Genomic DNA, 20,828 nt, shown 5'->3' with positions numbered 1-20,828 from the left:
GTTGAAGATACTCTTTTCCATTGGATATTCTTTCCCGCTTTATTGAAGATTAGTCAACCATAGAATCGAGGATCCATTTTTCAGTTCTCGATTTTGTTCTCAACTGTCAGGTCAATGCTGGCAAGCTGCCACCATGCTATTTATACCACTAAAGAATCAATTAAAGAATACTGCCCTGGGAAAATGGGAACTAAATACAAATTAATTTTAAGACCCTCTACGTGAAATGGATTCCCACCTTGGTAATGATGAACTGCCAACCCAGGGAGAAATATACAACCACTTTAAAAGTATGATATTTACTTCAACTAGCTCTTGCTCATATTGACATACAACTGTGACAAGGCCTCAAGCAGATAATCTCAGCACCCCCACCTTGATTTGCTATGACTTCACTCATTCCACTGCCTGTGACTGTTTGCAGGAAAGCAAAGTAACTCCTTCGCAACATTTGCTTCTCTAAAGCAGCAGACTGGTCATTTTCTTCTGCTGGTCGGAGCAATACCTCAAAAATTGCATGAAGGAGAGGCATGAACATTTGTTGTAAAAATGGAGATACCTGTATCTGAAGATAAAAAACAAGTATTACTACTTCCGAAAGGTGAAAGATAATTATTAATATGAAACTAAGAAATACATGCTTTACATAAAGCCTTTATCCAGAGTTTCTATTAAGGATATATATTTACATAATTCTGTTGGCAAATATCAATGTCAGGACAAAAATCTACATTAAGGATATACAGTATTGAAATCTTCAAAATTGTTAAGTTCAATTCATTTCCTACAGTTCAAGATTCAGGTTAAAGTAACAGGGATTCAGGGGCACCTGGGTGGCTCAGTCGGTTAAGCATTAGCTCAGGTCATGATTTCAGATTCCTGGGATCAAGCCCAGCATTGGTCTCCCTGCTCAGCAGGGGTCCTGCTTCTCCCTCTCCCTTTACCTCTCCCCCCAGCTTGTGTTCTCTTTCTCAAATATATAAAATCTTAAAAAAAAATAGGGATTCAGATATATTTCACAATTGAATATTACTATAAAATATTTTCTAATTTAAATAATCAAGAATTTGCTACATTATATTGCTAAATTATAAGTAGAATTTATATGATTGGGCTCTCAAGGCCTTATATGCTGTGAAGTAAATTGCTTAACTTCTCTGTCTCAATTTCTTTCTTTCTTTTTTTTTTTTTTTTAATTTTATTTGAGAGGGAAAGAGTGAGCAAGGGCAGGGTGAGAGGCAGAGGGAGAAGTGGATTCCCCCCTGAGCAGGGAGCCTGACGTGGGGATTAATCCTAGGACCCCGGGATCATGACCTGAGCCAAAAGCAGATGCTTAACCGACTGTGCCACCTAGATGCCCCTCAATTTCTTCATCTATAAAATAGAATAGTTCTCTTTAGGAGGATCGAATGAATTAATAAAAAGAAAAGCTTAAAACAGATTTTAAACACAGAAAGCACTATGTGTTAATCATTTTTATTAGCCAGCTTATACTTGACTTAAATTTCCTTGTACAATAAAACTGACTTTAATACACTGAATTAATTTCAAACTCCTGCCTGGGCACTCAAAGTTACAAGTTCTTATTTACTGCTAGACATTTTAGTACTCAATGTTGTTTTCATTTGCTTCTCTAAAATAGTAGATTGTTTTCTTCTGTACAGAGGTAAGGTTTTTATTAAAGCATCCATTAAATATGGTCTATGTGTCAGGCAGTGTGCTAGACACTGGAGAGGACTATGGTCCATGCCCTCAAGTGACTTATATTAAAAAAACAAACCAAGGGGCAAATGCCAAAATGTATTTGAAGATAAATATATCTAATTTAAAAGTCAGGAGGTTTCTGAGCCCTGAATGTCTGAGGTACCTTAAATTTGGCTGTAATCTGGTTGATAAGAGGAATGAACTCCTGGAGGTCTTTTGCTTCACAATCTTTGAGCATGTGTTCAGAGGCAGATGGGATGAATGGAAGAACTTCTTCCTCTAGGCAAATAATCATGCGATGAAGGAAAGTACGAACTCCACTTCTGAGAATATCCTTTTGCAAGGGACAACTGAGGGCTGGCAAGAATGTCTGTAAACAGTCCAGATAAACTTCGGAACAGCCACACTGTTTCACAGTCTGCTTGTTGCTGAAAGCTTTGCTGGTTCGGCTATATAAGCAAAATCAGACAACTAGTTTTAACTTTATTCTTTAAAAGTTTTACAGAGTAATAAAAAATAATGCACAAAAAATTGCAAAATTGACAAAACTAAGAAGCCAATTACTTATTTTCTATGTCATGACTACTTCCATCTTTAGCTAATATGGTTATTTGTTATACTATTGCTTCCAGTTACCATTCCAGAAACGGTTCAAATTAAATGAATGAGAGGTAATTAATACGATTCTAATAAGAATCCACCTAAATGTTTGACTAAAATCCTACTGATAAAATATACAGAAAAGAAAAAAAATCCACTTACTATGACTGGGCTGTACTAGACAATCTGCAAACTACTGATTTAAATTTAGAAAACAATCTTTAGAATCAAGTTATTTATACAACCTAACATTAGCTTTTGCACTGAAGTACTCTACAGAGCAACTTCTCTGTGTAGAATCAGCAGTCACTACAACTTTCATATTGCTATTGTTTGCCAATAAAATGTATGGGCAGGGAGAAAGAAAAGGCAGCTTAGGTGGTCTTCAGGACACAAGGCAAGAGCTAAAAAGAAGCCTCAAGATTTTGTCAGTGCCAAGACTGATCCAAAATGGCCCAATATGTCACTGGTACATAAACTCTTCAGCTAATCCCCCTAAGTACATGATCAATTTATATTAAAGAAGTCAGAAGAATTAAGGATTTAGATACTGGTCAAAACCAGAAATGCAGAATATTATGTGATCTATTCCCTTCTTCAGCTAAATCTTCTAATTCACTGAGTTTAGAGAAGAAAGGTTTAGATAATTCTCTGGACAATCCAGTTTTCAAAACATAGATGTGTTTCCCCAGTTCTAAAAGATCCAAGTAAATGGTTCTGTGTGTATACAGACACTCACTTTACAATTTTAATTTAATTATAATCACGCTCACCTGGCAAATCCAACAGCATGGTTGAGACAGTCTGCTAGTGATGCCTGTCTTTCTTCATCTTGTGCCAGCATCAATTTTTCTAATAGAATTTTAAACTTCTCCATTAGTGGAGTTAACAGATTTCTCATTAATGCTTGTTTCCGTTCAGCTGGATATTCACTATTAACAATCAGCACTCCGGCTGTCTCATAAATAAACAGTTGATCATCGCTGCTCAACAAAGACTGGTAACCATTCTCCTAGAAAGAAATTTAGTCCTATTGGTGTTTATCATTGTTTATTTATTTTTTAAGATTATTTATTTATCCATGATAGAGAGGCAGAGACAGAGAGACAGGCAGAGACACAGGCAGAAGGAGAAGCAGGCTCCATGCCGGGAGCCCGATGCGGGACTCGATCCCGGGACTCCAGGATTGCGCCCTGGGCCAAAGGCAGGTACCAAACCGCTGAGCCACCCAGGGATCCCCTTTATCATTGTTTAGTTCCTCTCATTTAAGCACAGTTAATACAACAGGCACAGGAGACGTAATCTATCACGTAAACTCATTATTAAAAAGCAGATCAAGTATTTAAAAAAAATTTTCTCCCAGCACCATATAATGGAAAGAAAACTGAATTTGAGGTCTAAAGGTCACAGGTCTAACCCCCCCCCCCCTTTTAAGATTTTATTTATTTACTCATAGAGACAGAGAGAGAGAGAGTCAGAGACACAGGCTGAGGGAGAAGCGGCCCCATGCAGTCCCCTGACGTGGGACTCAATCCCGGGTTCCCGGGATCACGCCCTGGACTGAAGGCGGTGCTAAACCGCTGAGCCACCGGGCTGCCTAATTCTCCCCTTGATAAAACTTTGCAAATTATCATAGAAGATAATTATTAGTTAGCCTTCTGACTTGTTTTCTTTTTGTAAAAATCTTATTTGTAAAACTGTTACAAGGCTAAAAATGAGATGTACAAAGGTGCACTGAACATTAGTATAAAGGCCATAGAGGTTAATATTTTAAAGCACTTAAATACTGAGTAGCAATAAAAACCACACAATAAATACATACATATACAGCAGTTGTTACTTGAAAACATTTGAAAATAAGACTGCAAATCAGAGAAATAGTTCTCATTCAAGCACAAGTAAATATCCCATATACTTAATTCTTGTTAATGAATTTTATTATATTTTACATTTATATATAATCTTTTTTAGAGAGAATCTTAAGCAGGCTCCACACTTAGTGTGGAACCCAACATGGGGCTTGATCTCAAGACCCTGAGATCATGACCTAAGCTGAAATCAAGAGTTGGATGCTTAACTGACTGAGCCACCCAGGTACCCCTATTTTTTACATTTATGCATCCAGAGAGGTCAAGAGGGTGAAAATATCAGGTGTGGCCTCTAGATCCAATACTAACGCTCCTTGTAAAAAATTACATAAAAATCTAGAATAAATTATGTGGTGATTTTATATAAAAGAATACCTCATCTTAGGGGCACCTAGGTGGCTCAGTCAGTTGAACATCAGACTCTTGATTTCAGCTCAGGTCATGATTTCAGGGTTGTGGGATTGGGCCCCACAGGAGGCTCTGCACTTGGCAAGGAGTCTGCTGGAGATTCTCTCCCTCTTCCTCTGCCCCTCCCCCAACTCATACTCTAAAATAAATAAATCTTAAAGAAAAAAAAAACACCTCATCTATTAAAAGAAGCATGTCCCTATGTAAAAGTCGCTAAAGCATTTAAGTACCACTGGGACTAACCACTGCTGCAGGAGCTGAGAACACAAAGGTAAACTATATAAGGTACTTAAAAAATGGATATTCATTACCCTATTAAGCAGACAACATCAGGTAAAAGCAAATTTTTTTTTTTTTTAATTTATGATAGTCACACAGAGAGAGAGAGAGAGAGAGAGGCAGAGACATAGGCAGAGGGAGAAGCAGGCTCCATGCACCGGAAGCCCGATGTGGGATTCGATCCCAGGTCTCCAGGATCGCACCCTGGGCCAAAGGCAGGCGCTAAACCGCTGCGCCACCCAGGGATCCCCGGTAAAAGCAATTTGAACAAAGCCTTTTTATATAGTAAAAAAGGATTATGGGTATAAGCTTGTTTATATTAATGGTACAAAAACATGAACTACTTAATATCTATAAGATAATATAACGTAATAGGATTTTTAAGTTGGCTCCATGTCCAGTGTAGAGCCCATTACAGGGCTTGAGCTCACAACCCTGATATCAAGACCTGAGCTGAGATCAAGACCTAAGCTAAAATCAAGAGTCAGCTGCTTAACCGACTGAGCCACCCAGCTGCCCCATAACTTTCTGAATGCCTAACTCTCATTGGTCAGTGTGAACTGCTACAGAAAATTTGGCCTTAATTAGATGAAGTTTAATATTGAGGTTTTTGTACTGTGCAAAGATAATTTAACCACAGAAGTCATTAGTAATCCTTCATGCAGTAAAATTATATAACTACTATACTCTAAATACTGATATTTACTTCAAAGAATAAAAGTATTTTTATGTTTAACACTTTTTTTTTTTTTAAAGATTTTATCTATTTATTCATGAGAGACAGAGAGAGAGAGAGAGAGGTAGAAACACAGGCAGAGGGAGAAGCAGGCTCCATGCAGGGAGCCCGACGCAGGTCTCCAGGATCACACCCTGAGCTACAGGTGGCACTAAACTGCTGCGCCACCAGGGCTGCCTTATGTTTAACACTTCTAAGTGGCTGCTTCAGTATTAACTTTTATCAAAATGAAAAAAATACGTAGAAGTTAAAACACACTTACAAAGCATCTCACTTAAATCTTTCTTACGAAATGAACACCAAAATAGCAATCAGCATTTAAACTTTTTTATCCAAAGCCTCAAGTTACCCCAAAAAAGTCAATCTAATGGTCGCAGTCACTTAGAACAGCTAATATGATCATATACTAAACAGGAAATCATTTAGAAATTGAATTTTTCTTTCTCCATAAAATACTTCAACATTTAAGAGAAAGCCGATCATATCCCACTCTGCCAAATTTATCATTTGATTATGATTCCTTTCCATTTTTATTAATATTTTTAAAGATTTACTTATTTATTTGAGGAGATTAGGGGGAGGAGCAGAGGGAGAGAGAAACTCTGCATTGAGTACAGAGCCTGACCCTGAGATCGAGCCCTGAGCCAAAACTGAGAGTTAGATGCTTAATCAACTGCACCACCTAGGTGCCCCTCTGTTTTTATTAATTCTATTGATATGTTTTGCTTACTAATCTCAACAGTATTTTGGTAACCAGAACTAACCCTTGTACACAAGCCCCCATCCCTGCCACTGCCAACCCCATTAGGAAAATTGTCCACGAGGCACAAGCCTTAAAGACTAAAGGCATGTGTGGCCATCAATGATACTTGGGTAAAATCTGTAATTTGGAAAGACAGATACTTACAGGTGGAGAAAGCTCTAGTAAATCTTGTATTCTATTCAGAATATCTTCAATGAAAGGATTCATTTGTTTACTGAATAAAGGCAAAAAAGGAGAAATCACAATTATGTAAACAACTGTGCTCAAAATACAAAATTCCTTTTTAAAAAGGGTAGGAACAAAAAAATTCTATTCTAAGCTAATCAGATGTGATCATTAAGACAAGCCAGAATTTTTAAAAATTACAAATTTTTTAAGGTCTTATTTATTTATTTATTTATTTATTTATTCATTCATTCATTCATAAGTGACATACAGAGAGAGGCAGAGACATAGAAAGAGAGAGAAAAGCAGGCTTCCCATGGGGATCCCAATGCGGGACTTGATCCCAGGACCTGGGATCACACCCTAAGCTGGAGGCAAATGCTCAACTGCTGAGTCACCAACGCATTCCCCAAAATTACAAACTTATAAACCTAAGAAAAAGTAGTTTTCATACCAAGAAAATGGTACGAATAAGAAACAATACAAAACAGAAAGGTTAAAAATTTTCCATTTTTTTAGGTTAAAAAATTTTCCATGAAATGTATTCTCTAGAATTTCAAAGAAGCCATACAGTAATCCATAACAATAAAACTGTTGGTTAAATACATAACTAATGTCATTGGTGATATGTGTTATATATAAAAATATATAGAACTGCAAATAAATATATATATACGAAAAATATACATAACTGCAAAAAGTATATGTCATGCAAACAAATCTCTTTGCAGTGATGAACCTGGCTACTGAATAGAAGAGGTCATATCATAACATTATGATACTAAAAAAGAAAACCTGATTAAAAGAAATAAACCTAAAACAAACAGAATCAAGTCTACCACAGGCTTTTAGAAAATAACTTCTAGGTCTTATTTAGCAATCTTAAAAACAAAAAGTAAACATAACAGCTGATATTTCATACTTACTTCAGAGATTTGACAAATCTGGAGAACAGGTAAGCAGTTCTGCTCCGTACTTTTGCACTAGAATGTCGCAGACCTCTATGATCTAAGAAAGCCATCTAAAGAAAGAGACACCTTTACTATTTCTGCACTTATTTTAAGTTTTTGTTGCCATTGTCACAATACATTTTTGTTCCCATCAAATTTTACTTTTTAGCTCCTAGAAGGCAGGAACCAGGTATACATAACAAGTAATCCTGGAGGGCACCAATAGGCCCTTGAGGACTTGTTTTAGGTGACTGATTAAGCCAGAAACTGTCCATTTTAAAGAAACAGAGGAGGGGACAGTTTCAGGATATTTAGAGTTTATAGCTAAAGTACATGGGAACCCCCCTCCCTCCAGAAATTGAGAATAAATGAATACTTACTAGTACACATGGAATGTGCTGAGGTTCAACTGTGAAAAACTTTTCATATCTAACAACAGTTTCGAAGAACTCCAATGTCACAGATGTATGCTGATAGGAACTAACTCCTGATGTTACCAACTGGAGCAGGAAAAAGTTAAGAAATCTGTCCTTATTCATCGTAACATCAAAATGCCCCAGTGTTAACAGATGCTAACTTAAGGAACTCCCACTAGCTCACAGTGAAAACAGAAAATCATGTTCAAAATAAATTATCTGTAGTATACTTACAGTTCGCATCATATCCTGCAAAGCACTAGCTTTTGAAACATCACCTGAGAAGTGAGCACCATGAGATACTGGAAGAGCTTCTGCCAACATATACAGCAATCTTATTGCTACTTCAACTTCCATAAAACGTGTTGTCTGCCAATTCCTACCAAGACCGAATACATACGTGAGACTTGAATATAAACATTTTATGCAACACCAACAAAACCCTCTTTATTTAGTATTTATTTTTTATTTATTCATGAGAGACACAGAGAGAAAGAGGCAGAGACACAGGCAGAGGGAGAGAAGCAGGCTCCCTGCAGGGAGCCCGATGTGGGACTCGATCCCGGACCCCGGGGTCATGACCTGAGTCCAAGGCAGACGCTCTACGGCTGAGCCACTCAGGCGTCTCAAAAGCCTCTTTAATTATTAAGAAGTCATAGCAATTCCTTAATTTCAACAGAAGACAAAACTTACATCACAAAAGTAAAAAATAACTGGTGCAGTCCATTTCATTGTTTACATTTCAAAGAGCAGTGTTTCCCCACAAGGATAATGATAAACAGAGACGACAATGACATGGATGAAGCTACAGTGTATTATGCTAAGGGGGATAAGCCAGAGAACAAATACCCTATCACTTCACTCATATGTAGAATTTAAGAAACAAAACAGATGAACAAAGGGGAAAAAGAGATAGACAAACAAAAAGAATCTAAACAATAAAGAACAGAGGGTTACCATAGGGGAGGTAGATGTGGGGGATGAGTGCAATAGGGGATGGGTACTAAAGAATACACTTATCGTGATGAGCAATAAATAATGTACAGACCTATTAAATCGCTATAATGTGTACCTGAAACTAATGTAACACTGTATGTTAACTACACTGGAATTAAAAAAAGAGGTAAATGGAGACAAGTGCATTGCTTCAGAGATACACATAAAATCTTAATAAGTAACAAAAATTATTAAGTTATGTGAATAATTTATTGTAGATGATCAAGGAGAAAAGGAAAGGCGTAGACTTGTCACAAAAACAGTAATAAACTTACTGTAGTGTAGAGCTAAAAACTCTGCGAACAGAAGCCAACAGTAACTCTGGTGAAACTTGAGCAAGCCTGTCCAACAATAACTTCAGTTGTTTTCTATATTCTACAAACATGGCTTCATCTTCACCCTAAGATATATTTAAAAATTTTTATTTTAAAACTTAAAAGCCTGAAAATTCACATAAATGGTTGGTTCTCACATAGTATTATGCATTTATAAATTTAGTATGTACCTTTTCTCTCCTCACAAATAAGCATTTCTGAACACAGCCCTAGACCTCAAAAGCCTGGAGCCAAAAACAGTATATGTAGGAGGTTAAATTAAGGACAAGAATCTGAAACCAAATGGGTTCATGCTGGGCTTTATGAGAACTTCACCACCTTATTTGTACTCCTTGTATCTTGTAATACCATATGAATGGAAATATCTGTAACAAGCCTGGCTCTTTGTAAGTGTATCATGTGTTATCATCACCATTATCTTTTCACAGTCCAAAGTTTTTGATGCCTCAGGTGGGGAATTGAACACTTAGCACATTGCAAAATAGTATAAGCCATGCTTGAGTTGACAGGAAGCACTTGATGATCATTGTATTTGATGGTAAACTGACTCACTGGCAACCGTGGACAAGACTTGTAACTGCAACAGGTCCAGAGAGTTAAATGACTCATTCCTACTCTCCCACAGACACTTATGATCGGAGGTCCACTGACCAGGCCTCAACTCATCACTCTTATTAAATGTAAACTGCAATATGATCACCAATGATATTGTCAATATTTTACAAAGTTCAGTGCCACCAAATGTTTTAAAAAAAGTGACAAAATACCAAAAAGGTATTTTTTGAAGATATTATGAAGGATTATAAGGCTTCTATTAATTCACCTAAGGCTGAAGTCAATCGTAACCAAGAGTGACTGTTAAAATACTTCGTTTTAAAGGACTCTAACATAATCAAAACTTAAAATGTAAAAAAAACAAAAAACAAAAACTTAAAATGTTAATTTGAGGTAAGTAAATAACGAATTAAAACTGGTTTCCCCCCAGTGTAAAATTCTTTTTCTTTTTTTCCCACTGTAAAATTCTTACCTCATTTTCAAAGTTATATTCTTCATCATAAGTCAGTTTTTTCATAACAGCCAACATGATTGCCTAAAATTAAGAATAAAATGTCTTTTGTCAGTTTCCTTTAACTTGATATACTTTGAAATTAACTTGTATTTCAAGACAGACTGCAGATACATATTCTAGTATTGGTTTATAAGAAGCAAAAAAGAATTACCTCCACATTAGCTTTTTGCTGATCCGAGAGCACTGGAAGCTGTTAAAAAGTAAGAAACAATTTATTAGATTTCCTAAAGTTATACTCCCTTATCACAATATTTTTCTTTTTTTAAAAATTATTTTAAATTTTATTTATTTATTCATGAGAGACAGAGAGAGTCAGAGACACAGGCAGAGGGAGAAGTAGGCTCCCTGTGGGGGAGCCTGCGGGACTCAATCTCAGGTGCCCCACTCCCCCGCCTTTTTAAAAATGATTTTATTTTGGGCCCCTGGATGGCTCAGTTGGTTGAGTGTCTGCCTTCGGCTCAGGTCGTGATCCTGAAGTCCTGGGACTGAGCCCTGAGTCTGAGCTCTGAGTCCTGCTTCCCCTCTCCCTCTGCTCCTCTCCCTGCTTGTGCTATCTCAAATAAATAGAATAAAATCTTTGAAAATACATAAATATTTTAATAAATTTATTTGAGAGAGAGCATGAAGGGTGGGGGAGGGAGAGGGACAAGCAGACTTCCTACAGAGTAGGGAGCCTGACAAGGAGTTTGATCCTAAGACCCCAGGATCATGACCTGAGCCGACGATGGCAGACACAACTAAGTGAGCCACCCAGGTGCCCCTCACAATATTTTTCTAATCAATTAAGATCTTTTAAAACATGCACACAACTTTCGTGGAGGGCAGTTTGGCAGTACCTTTTAAAAAAAAAAAAAAAAAGATTTATTTATTTATTCATTCATGAGACAGAGAGAGAGAGAGAGAGAGAGAGAGAGAGAAAGCAGAGACATAGGCAGAGGGAGAAGCAGGCTCCGTGCAGGGAGCCTGATGTGGGACTCGACCCGGGGTCTCCAGGATCACGCCCTGGGCCGAAGGCAGGGGCTAAACCGCTGAGCCACCCAGGGATCCCTGGCAGTACTTTTCTATATTTCAAACGCACCTAACATAAGATCTAGCAATTCCATTTCTACTAAACAATCTGACATATAGATGAATTTCAACTTTAAGGATATTTATAATGAATTTACCAAAGAAGTCTACAGGATAGTAAAGTATGGTCTTCCCTTGTTTTCAAATAAGGCAAAAAAGCTAGAAGTCTGTTAAGAGACACACAGCGTAATTACCAGGAGTCATTTTAACTTTCTTCATTATCTTTCCTATTACCTAAAAAGTTCCTTAAGGTATGTATGCAGACATACATTACATTCAGAATAATATAGGAACTAATATTTTAAGCTTGACTTGATTTAACCAATCAAATATAACTGAAATAGGAATTGTTTTCTCACCTAATGACATAATGAGAAATTACTAATTTTTCAAAGGCTATCAGCCATTATATGGAGACTTTTTTTTTAAAATTTTTATTTATTTATGATAGTCACACACAGAGAGAGAGGCAGAGACATAGGCAGAGGGAGAAGCAGGCTCCATGCACTGGGAGCCCAACGTGGGATTCGATCCCGGGTCTCCAGGATCGCGTCCTGGGCCAAAGGCAGGCGCTAAACCACTGCGCCACCCAGGGATCCCTATATGGAGACTATTATGGTCTACATTTTAAGTTCTTATTGGAAGCAACTGCCTAAGAGAAAATTTTTAATTGTAAAAAAAACTGTTCATTAGAAATAATGCATATATAATTAAAATATGAATGATGTTTAACAAAATTACTGTATTTAAAAACAAACACAAAGGTGCTTGGTCAGTCCGTTAAGTGTCCAACTCTTGATCTCAGCTCAGGTCTTGATCTCAGGGTCGTGAGTTCAAGGCCTGCATTAGGCTCCACACCAAGCGTGGAACCTACTTAATAACAAAAGAAAAAAAAGGAAAGGAAAAAAATAAAAACAAACAGATTTAAAATAAAAAAAATGGCCTAAACCTGTAGCAATAATTCAACGCTTGTTAAAGTCTAGTGAATTGAAGTTGGAGAGAGTAGGAAGACAGAGATACATTAATATATAACAGTAAATATCATTAGCTAATAGAATTATGTATATTTTCTTCTTTTCAATTTCCTGTATTTTCCACTTCTCTATAGCTTGTCTATATTATCTACTGGGCAAAAAAGATTAAAGCAAGGACTTACTTGTTTCTTTTTTTTTTTTTTTTTAAAGATTTTATTTATTTATTCATAGAGACACATGGGTAGGGGGTGGGGAGAGAGAGAGGCAGAGGGAGAAGCAGGCCCCATGCAGGGAGCCCGACCTGGGACTCGATCCTGGGTCTCCAGGATCACACCCCAGGCTGCAGGGGGCGCTAAACCGCTAAACCACCGGGGCTGCCCGACTTACCTGTTTCAAAATATGAAGATAATCATAACAAAATCCAATAATGTTAGAAGAGATGTCATCATCCTCATGAATTAGTAGCTGCAGCATCAGAGCCACTTTTGTTTCAATAGCTTGTAGTGCCTCTTGAGCATTCTTGATATCCCCATTCTTAATTAATTTAGTCCAACTAACTATCAATGACTGTCCCATTCCATTTACCAGTTTAGAAAATCTGGCTAGAAAGTCAACATCTTCTTCCTATTAAGCAATCAAAAGAGATCTCAACTTAGAAACACCCACATAAAAAAAAGAAAAAGAAAAAAACGCCCACTTAAGAATAAGAGAAACTCTAAACTTTAGTATGAATCAAGAGCCAATTATAAGATTCAATTTTAAACTAACATCAGACATTTAACCATTCTACTGTCTTGACTAAACAATTTTTAGAATTTCAGTTCAATTATTATTAACCATTTGTACTCTTTCAACCAACTCTTTTTAATGGTTATAGGCCTATAGACACTGCCAATTTTATAAAAGCTTGAAGGGATTTGTGGTTTTAAAAATCTTTCTAAACTGCTCAAGTTAGTAAACATGCTGTAATGATGTCATATTATTACAGTATGCGTAATAACTTCTAGCAGTCCTTTCTGAAACTATTTGAGTCCTAACTATATTGCAAAGACATAGAGCTGCTATTATAACTACCGGCCTAAGGTCATACTAGTGAGATTGTTTATTAGTTACCCTTATGATACTCTCCTACAGAAAGAGATGTTACCTTCATCATTTTAGGACTTTTACCATAGACTAAACAGAACAATTATCAGCAATGTGAGAAAATGCTACTGTTCTTCTGCATTACTGACGTATCACCAAAACAAATATTTCTTAAATTTTTTATCACTGTCACAGGTAAATACAAATCTTCAAATTCTGTTTCTAAATTACTTACCACACTCAGAGCCTTCAGCTTATTGGAGCTAAACTCCAACAGCTTAAATGAATAACAAAAGTATGGTGAAAATGTAACAATCATAACTAAGTCTAGTTTTGGTCAAAATGCACTGCCAGGTACACAGTATAGTTTCTTGCTACTTAAAAGTATAGACCAGTAGTCTCTAATCAAATTCAAGTTTGTGAGAAATGCAGAACTGCAGGTATCATCCCAGATCTTTTTTTTTTTTTTTTTGGTTTTGTTTTAAAGATTTTATTTATTTATACATGAGAGACACAGAGAGAGAGGCAGAGACACAGGCAGAGGGAGAAGCAGGCTCCATGCAGGGAGCTTTATGTGGGACTCGATCCCAGGACGCTAGGATCATGCCCTGAGCTCAACGCAGATGCTCAACTACTGAGCCACCCAGGCGTCCCTCATCCCAGATCTTCAGGTCTAGAACTGGTATAATCTACTGTCCCAGGCAAATGCTACAGGTACATTATGGCTTTCTGGTTACAGTGTTTCTTTATGGTCTCAAGGAGAGTTTACACATAAAAAAAAAGAAGAAAGAAAGAAAAAGAAAGCATATTTAAATTAGTGCCTATCCTACTTTCTTCTAACAATTTTTATTTTATTTTATTTTTCTTCTAACAATTTTTAAAACTTCATACATAAATTTACTGACCTGGTCAATGCTGAAAAACCCAGCAGACTGTAAGACTTGACACAAAGATTCTACTAGTTTCATTTTATCAACAGGATCCATTCCTTTATTTACAATTTCAAATAAACAGTCACATGCTTCTTCCCGTAGAACTTCTATTGACATATGACCTAGCAGCATATTTATAAACCTGGCAATAGGAGAAAAAAATTGTTATATTTCCAAACTCATGAGTTTTACATACTGTATTTTGTAGGTTTAGATCTTTAAAATATAGGTATACTTACCTATCATTGGCTATAAGGGATAAGTCTATCCAAGAGACATAAGCCCCAACTACTTCAAGGCACTGACATGTCACTTCTGAATTAGTATACTGATAATTTTGTAAAATTTGGTACCATGATTCCACCAAGTTTGGAATGCACTGCTCCCTCATGGTATCTTTTATTAGAGTATTCCTACGAGCCTCCTAAAAAACAAAACAAAACATCTCACGCACAAAGCAGATTACTACACAAAATAATTTCTGACATCTGAATAGCTGCATAGAGTAATTTCCTCACAATTAAACTTCCAGACTTGTTAACACATTCCCTGCCACTATTTCCTACTTATCAATTCTAAAATCATATCCTATAATTCTTTTAATTTCCTTTTTCCATTATATTCCTCAAAGGCAGATTTAATTTCTTCTTAAACACAAACTACAAATAAGCATTTACTTAGAAATCTAAAGCATATGATGAAAGGGACTTCTCAATATTATGCAAACATAAACTACTTAAAGGAATGGAAATTTGTTTTTAATTAAATGAAATATATATATATTTTAAGATTTTATTTATTCATGAGAGACAGATTGAGAGGTAGAGACACAGGCAGAGGTAGAAGCAGGCTTCCTGTCAGGAGCCTGATGTGGGACTCGATCCCAGGACCCTGGGATCATGCCCTGAGCCGAAGGCAGACGCTCAACCACTGAGCCACCCAGGCATCCTTATTTTTTCGATTCTGAACAAAAATTTTAAGTAATCTCTATGCCCAATGTGGGGCTCAAACTCACAACCCTGAAATCAAGAGTCACATGTTCCACTGAGTGAGCCACCCAGGTGCCCCAAGAATGGTAATTATTATTATTATTATCATTATTTTTAAAGAGAGAGTGGGAGGATGGGGAAGGACAGAAGAAAAGGGAGAAGGAGAGAGAATTTTTTTTTAAAGATTTTATTTATTTGAGAGAAAGGGAGCATGAGTGCACGTGCTTGTAGGGAGAGGGGAAAAGGGAGAGGGAAAGGCAGGAGCCCACCATGAGGCTGATCCCTGGACCTGGGGATCATAACCTGAACCGAAGGCAGACACTTAACCGACTGTGCCCCACAGGTGCCCCAGGAATGGCAATAATTTAAATGTATGATAATAACCTTTAAAGTTATAAGTATGTCTGACATACAAAGACCTTAAATTATTATACACATCTGAATCAAGCAATTTTTTTCTTTTCTCTCTTTTAAAAGATTTTATTTATTTATTCATGAGAGACACAGAGATAGAGAAGCAGAGACATAGGTAGAGGGAGAAGCAGGCTCCATGCAGGGAGCCCGATGTGGGACTCGATCCCGGGACCCCAGGATCACACCCCGAGCCAAAGGCAGACACTGAAACCACTGAGCCACCAGGGCATCCCTTGCTCTCTTTTTTGAATCAAGCAACTTCTGTTGTCTTCTTGAAGAATAAGGAAAAAGTTATATTGGATTATGCACAGAGAAAGACTAAGGTGACAGGTTTTATGACTGAGAATACGGAATAAACTAGCAGATTCATAAGCAATGATTCCTCCTCACTAACTATCTAGTAGTAAATACAGACAACATTTCTCCAGAAATTCATAAAACAACCAATTTGTGCATTTTATTGGAGAAAGTGCTTGCATAGTTAAAAAGAAAATCTAAAGTTATACTTTAATTTCAACATACACCTGGGGGGAAAAGCCCAGTTCAAGTCCTTTGTAGACAAAATTCAAAATGTTGGGTGAATTTAGGGGTGCCTGGCTAGTTCAGTCAGTAGAACACATAACTTGATCTCAGAATTATGAGTTCAAGCCCCATGTTGGGTGTGGAGCCTGCTTGGGAAAAAAAAAAAGTTGGCGAATTTAGAATTAATTTGAAGGTGCCTAGGCTGGCTCAGTTGGAAGAGCATGTGACTTTTTTTTTTTTTTTTTTTTTTTTTGAGCATGTGACTCTTGATCAAGGGGCTGTGAGTTTGAGCCCCATACTGGGTGGAAAGATTACTAAACATAAAGTAAATAAATTTGTCTCTAAAAAATGAAATTTCCTGCTTTTTTTATTATGTACTCATCCTCTCCTACAAAATCTACATTAAAAACTAATGATTAATGGTAAGTTACTTGCCTCTGATGTATGCACCACATCACGATCCACCAACTCTGAATCAATAGCCATGAGGATTCGGAGGTACAAATCTACTCCCCTTGGATTTAGGTCCACTACTGAGAGAATGTCAAAAAAAAACTTGGGCCATCTAGTGAGATATTCTGTAACAAAAAGCAAGGCGAAGACTTGGGCTGCTTTATTTCGTATAAAGGTCTTCTCTGGTTGAGGATTCAGCATCTGACAAACAGAAAAATTGCCCATGAAATTAAATGTAAATTGCAAAGTCTCATTGTTTTCCTACTTATTATCAATAAGAAAAAACTCACCAAACCTCGACAGTTTAGATTAGCTGTGCAACAAATATGCTTGAAAATTACCAAGGTATTTAAGTGACTACCCAGATGGAAAACAAAGGTGCTATGTTTACTTCTCATTCTTACACTTTTAAAGTTTCATGTGCAGAATTTTACTAGTTTTTGGTTCTACTAAATTGTTTTTTTTTTTTTTTTAGCTGTTTGCTTTAGGAAAAATAATTCTAGCTACATAACTGCTTTATATGTTAATATTAGTTAAAATTAACAAAAAAGAACATAATGCGAATAAAGAACTCCAGTGGTTCCCTTGTAAAAGGCTCTTTGTGAAGAGGCTGTCCAGGAGAGCTCCCCTTTATTTTTTTTTTTTTTTGAGAGCTCCCCTTTAGAAGCGAAAAAAAAATGTTTGTCTTTTTTTGTTTGTTAAATAGTTAAAAAACCAAACCAAAACAAAAAAAAACCAAACAAACCCATTTTAAAACCAAAGTTTCAACAATGTGTCATGGAAAGCATGACAGTCTCAGTTATTAATATAATTTAAAATTATCACTAAGTTTTTATATACCCATAATCTTTGAAACCAGCACTTTCTAAAAAAAAAGCTATGGGATCAAAGGGAGGATAAATGGTCAACATTTCTGAGGGAAAGTTCTAAACTCTTGCAAAACTAAAAATTTAAATATCTAAAAATTTGAGGTACTGAACATAATTACTATTTTACCTGAGCTTGAAGCCAAGATATGAGCGTCTCCCTAATTAGTTGCTGCTGAACAGTAGTTAGTTCTGAATATCTGTTCAAAATAGAGAAGAAAAATAATAATGGCTATATTTGGTGTCTGTGATTTAAAAAGTAACAGCCTCACATATTTGAAAGGGAAAATTTGTGTAATACTCAATTATTTAAAACTTCCTAAAATAAACTGATAATGCTTCTCATCACAGCTTTATTTTATTTTAATCTTTATTTATTCATGAGAGACAGAGACAGAGGCAGAAACACAGGCAGAGGGAGAAGCAGGCTCCATGCAGGGAGCCCAGTGTGGGACTCAATCCCCAGACCCGGGGTCACGCCCTGAGCTGAAGGCAGACACTCAACCACTGAGCCACCAAGGCGTCCCTCATCACGGCTTTAAAGAAAAGATACGGGTCAGCCTGGTAGACAGTGTAACACAATCACTGATCTTACTTTGATTTGTGGTCTAGGTCATGTCAAAACAAAATGGCAGCTGTGGAATTTCTCAAATGGAAATATGTCTATATTTTGAGGTCTGTCGCTTACAGAGACAAGGAGGCAAACGGAGAGTCCTCTGAGCAGTGATTCACTATTTCCACTTCATTAAGGCAGGGGAATTGAATGGCCATGCTGCCACTAACCTTTAACAGTTGTCATGTAGAAACAGGTCTGGTGTTGCTAGATTTTCTTTTTCCAGAGAAGTACGAAATCTAATTTTTTCTGTGAAATGTCTGGATTTTTAATATGTAACCATTTAGCTCAGTAATTTTAAAACACTTTGGGATAAATCAGAAACACACCTATAAAATGGATATGTTTTATACACTCTTTTTTTAAAGATTTTATTTATTTATTCATGAGAGACACACAGAGAGAGATTGGCAGAGACACAGGCAGAGGGAAAAGCAGGCTCCATGCAGGGAGCCTGATGTGGGACTTGATCGCGGGACCCTGGGGTCACTCCCTGGGCCAAAAAAGGCAGTTGCTCAACCACCGAGCCACCCAGGGATCCCCAGTTTTACACACTTTCAATTTACAGTTTGTATTATGATTTTTCCCAAAGAGAGAAAAACTAATTTAAAAAACGACTTCTCCCCACAAATTTCAGAGTCAAAACAGTGAGAAAAGCCTTACTTGTATTTAACTTGATGTTCTAGTACTTGAAAGCAGAAAAACTTTATGTGATCATCACTGAAAAAGAAAAAAGGAAAATCAGATAAGAATATAATTTAGAGAAAACAAAAGTAAAGTACGAGTACTAGTAAAATACAGTTGAAAAGTTTCTCAAATAAGACCTTTGGCTTACGTTCTATTCATCATCAGTCTCTAATTGTTTAGAACTTACATATTATACCATTCTCAATAGTTTCATTAAATCTGACAAGCAAAAAAAAAAAAGAAAGAAAAAGAAAAAACTTAAGTGCACCTAAGGATACTGCTTTGAAAACAAGGAATTCCCCTAATTGTAGATGTTAGGATTAACTGGAACAACTCCTACACTTTATGATAGAAAGGCGAGGTGTAAAATGACAAATGGTCACACAGCCAGAGACTGAGTCAAATCAGAGATGGTAGGTGAAGTCTTATCTAAAATTCAACCCTAGCCAGTTCCACTGCAGTCAAATCCAAAACAGGCAGGGTCACTTGGACTGATAGTTCAGCCTTAAATCAGATCTCCCAATTATCTACTCTCAAGTCTCCCCAGGGGTGATGCAGAGTTGCAGTAAACCAGCTACAATCTCTGACAAAATCTCTTTAGTGAACAACAATCTGCTCATTTAAAATAGTTGGTTTGGGCCAGGCTTAGTCATGGAAGAATTGTCACATATAAAACTAACTGGTCAATATAAGAATAGATAATATTTTAACTTAGACTATATGAATTAACTAAACAAAATAATTTCACACACAAGAAGATAAAACTTAATCTTTCAAAATTTTAAGTTTCTTAGCACCTCTTCTAAGACCTTAGGGTTTCTATTCTTATCATGGTTGACACTGAAACCTTAAATGAACTACACAAAACTCATGTTTTCCACTCAAATATAAACTTCAGGAATACTTCAATTAAAAGTCAGATCTAAAAAAATAAAAAGCTAGATCTTATGTATTTTTTTAAATTCCAGTTAACCTACAGTGTTTTATATTAGTTCCAGGCATACAATATAATGATTCAGCACTTCCATACATCATCCTGTGCTCAACACGAGTGCCCTCCTTTATCCCCATCATGTATTTAACCCCTTCCCACCCACCTCCTCCCTGGTAACCATCAGTTTGTTCTCTATAATTAAGAGTCTGTTTCTTGATTTGTCTCTCTTATTTTTTCACTTTGCTCATGTTTTGAGTATATTAAAAATTTTTCAAAAAGGAAAAAACCTAGTGCATATTTGATATGGGCTAGATAACCTGAACACTTGTGAGAGGTGGGGAAAAATAACTAAAAGTCTAGGAATCTGTGCTAATTGCTCCTCAATCCCTTAGAGACACAAAGTGGAAATTGTAGAGGATGGATTATGAGTGTGATCAATGTTAAGAAGGATGAAGTGAATGCAGGTCCAATATTCCAATATTGGTCCAATATTAAAAAACTGGCAAATGAATGTTTTTATACTTTAAATTAAAATAAAAACTTAAGATTTGTACAGTTCATGATTTCCTCCTTTGCCAACTTTTTAGAAAACCAACTATCACTTGCCATCATAAGAAGATTCTACCTGAGATCTGCTGTCAGGTACCCAACATAAGGCAAAGTATAGTTTTACTGAAAAATCAATCCCAGAATGGCCAAATTTCTAGTTTATATTTTTCCCATTTCTACCCTGAATGGTTTTCATAAGTCATAAAATGGCTTTATGAAAACACTTTCCAAATACAGGTCTCACAGAAATTTAAATTCCTGTAAGCCATGTAAATTTTGTTTTAATTACCTGTATGTCCTCTGGGCTAGAGCTTCTGCACACACTTGCCAGGCATCTGGGGAAATCTTTAACTGCTCAAAATAGGCCAGGGCCTGTAAGATTGCAAAGCCAAAAATGCATTTGGAACAGTCAATCTCAATGCCCTACTGATATTAAAATGTTCTAGGAGTAG

At 36.5% G+C, this 20,828-nt stretch overlaps 1 protein-coding gene across 2 annotated transcripts in view; it reads right to left on the bottom strand.

Moving 5' to 3' along the window:
• The window catches only part of XPOT (exportin for tRNA), a 41,778-nt gene that overhangs the window by 12,491 nt on the left and 8,459 nt on the right, over window positions 1-20,828 (bottom strand). For both annotated transcript variants that reach the window (XM_038549885.1, XM_038549886.1), the window contains exons 3-19: window positions 20,666-20,748; window positions 18,870-18,926; window positions 17,724-17,793; window positions 16,710-16,928; window positions 14,589-14,773; window positions 14,323-14,491; window positions 12,719-12,955; window positions 10,441-10,479; window positions 10,248-10,310; window positions 9,161-9,285; window positions 8,124-8,268; window positions 7,854-7,973; window positions 7,450-7,544; window positions 6,503-6,572; window positions 3,078-3,316; window positions 1,868-2,153; window positions 376-565 (exon numbers count right to left, since the gene is read on the bottom strand). In XM_038549885.1, coding sequence (XP_038405813.1) covers window positions 376-565; window positions 1,868-2,153; window positions 3,078-3,316; window positions 6,503-6,572; window positions 7,450-7,544; window positions 7,854-7,973; window positions 8,124-8,268; window positions 9,161-9,285; window positions 10,248-10,310; window positions 10,441-10,479; window positions 12,719-12,955; window positions 14,323-14,491; window positions 14,589-14,773; window positions 16,710-16,928; window positions 17,724-17,793; window positions 18,870-18,926; window positions 20,666-20,748 — 2,392 coding nt within the window. The remainder of the gene's footprint in view (window positions 1-375; window positions 566-1,867; window positions 2,154-3,077; window positions 3,317-6,502; window positions 6,573-7,449; window positions 7,545-7,853; window positions 7,974-8,123; window positions 8,269-9,160; window positions 9,286-10,247; window positions 10,311-10,440; window positions 10,480-12,718; window positions 12,956-14,322; window positions 14,492-14,588; window positions 14,774-16,709; window positions 16,929-17,723; window positions 17,794-18,869; window positions 18,927-20,665; window positions 20,749-20,828) is intronic.

The sequence above is a fragment of the Canis lupus genome, chromosome 10, assembly GCF_011100685.1.
Source record: "Canis lupus familiaris isolate Mischka breed German Shepherd chromosome 10, alternate assembly UU_Cfam_GSD_1.0, whole genome shotgun sequence".
NCBI classification, from domain to species: domain Eukaryota; kingdom Metazoa; phylum Chordata; class Mammalia; order Carnivora; family Canidae; genus Canis; species Canis lupus.
The sequence above is the reverse complement of the archived record's forward strand: the minus strand, read 5'-3'. Positions and strand labels throughout refer to the sequence as shown.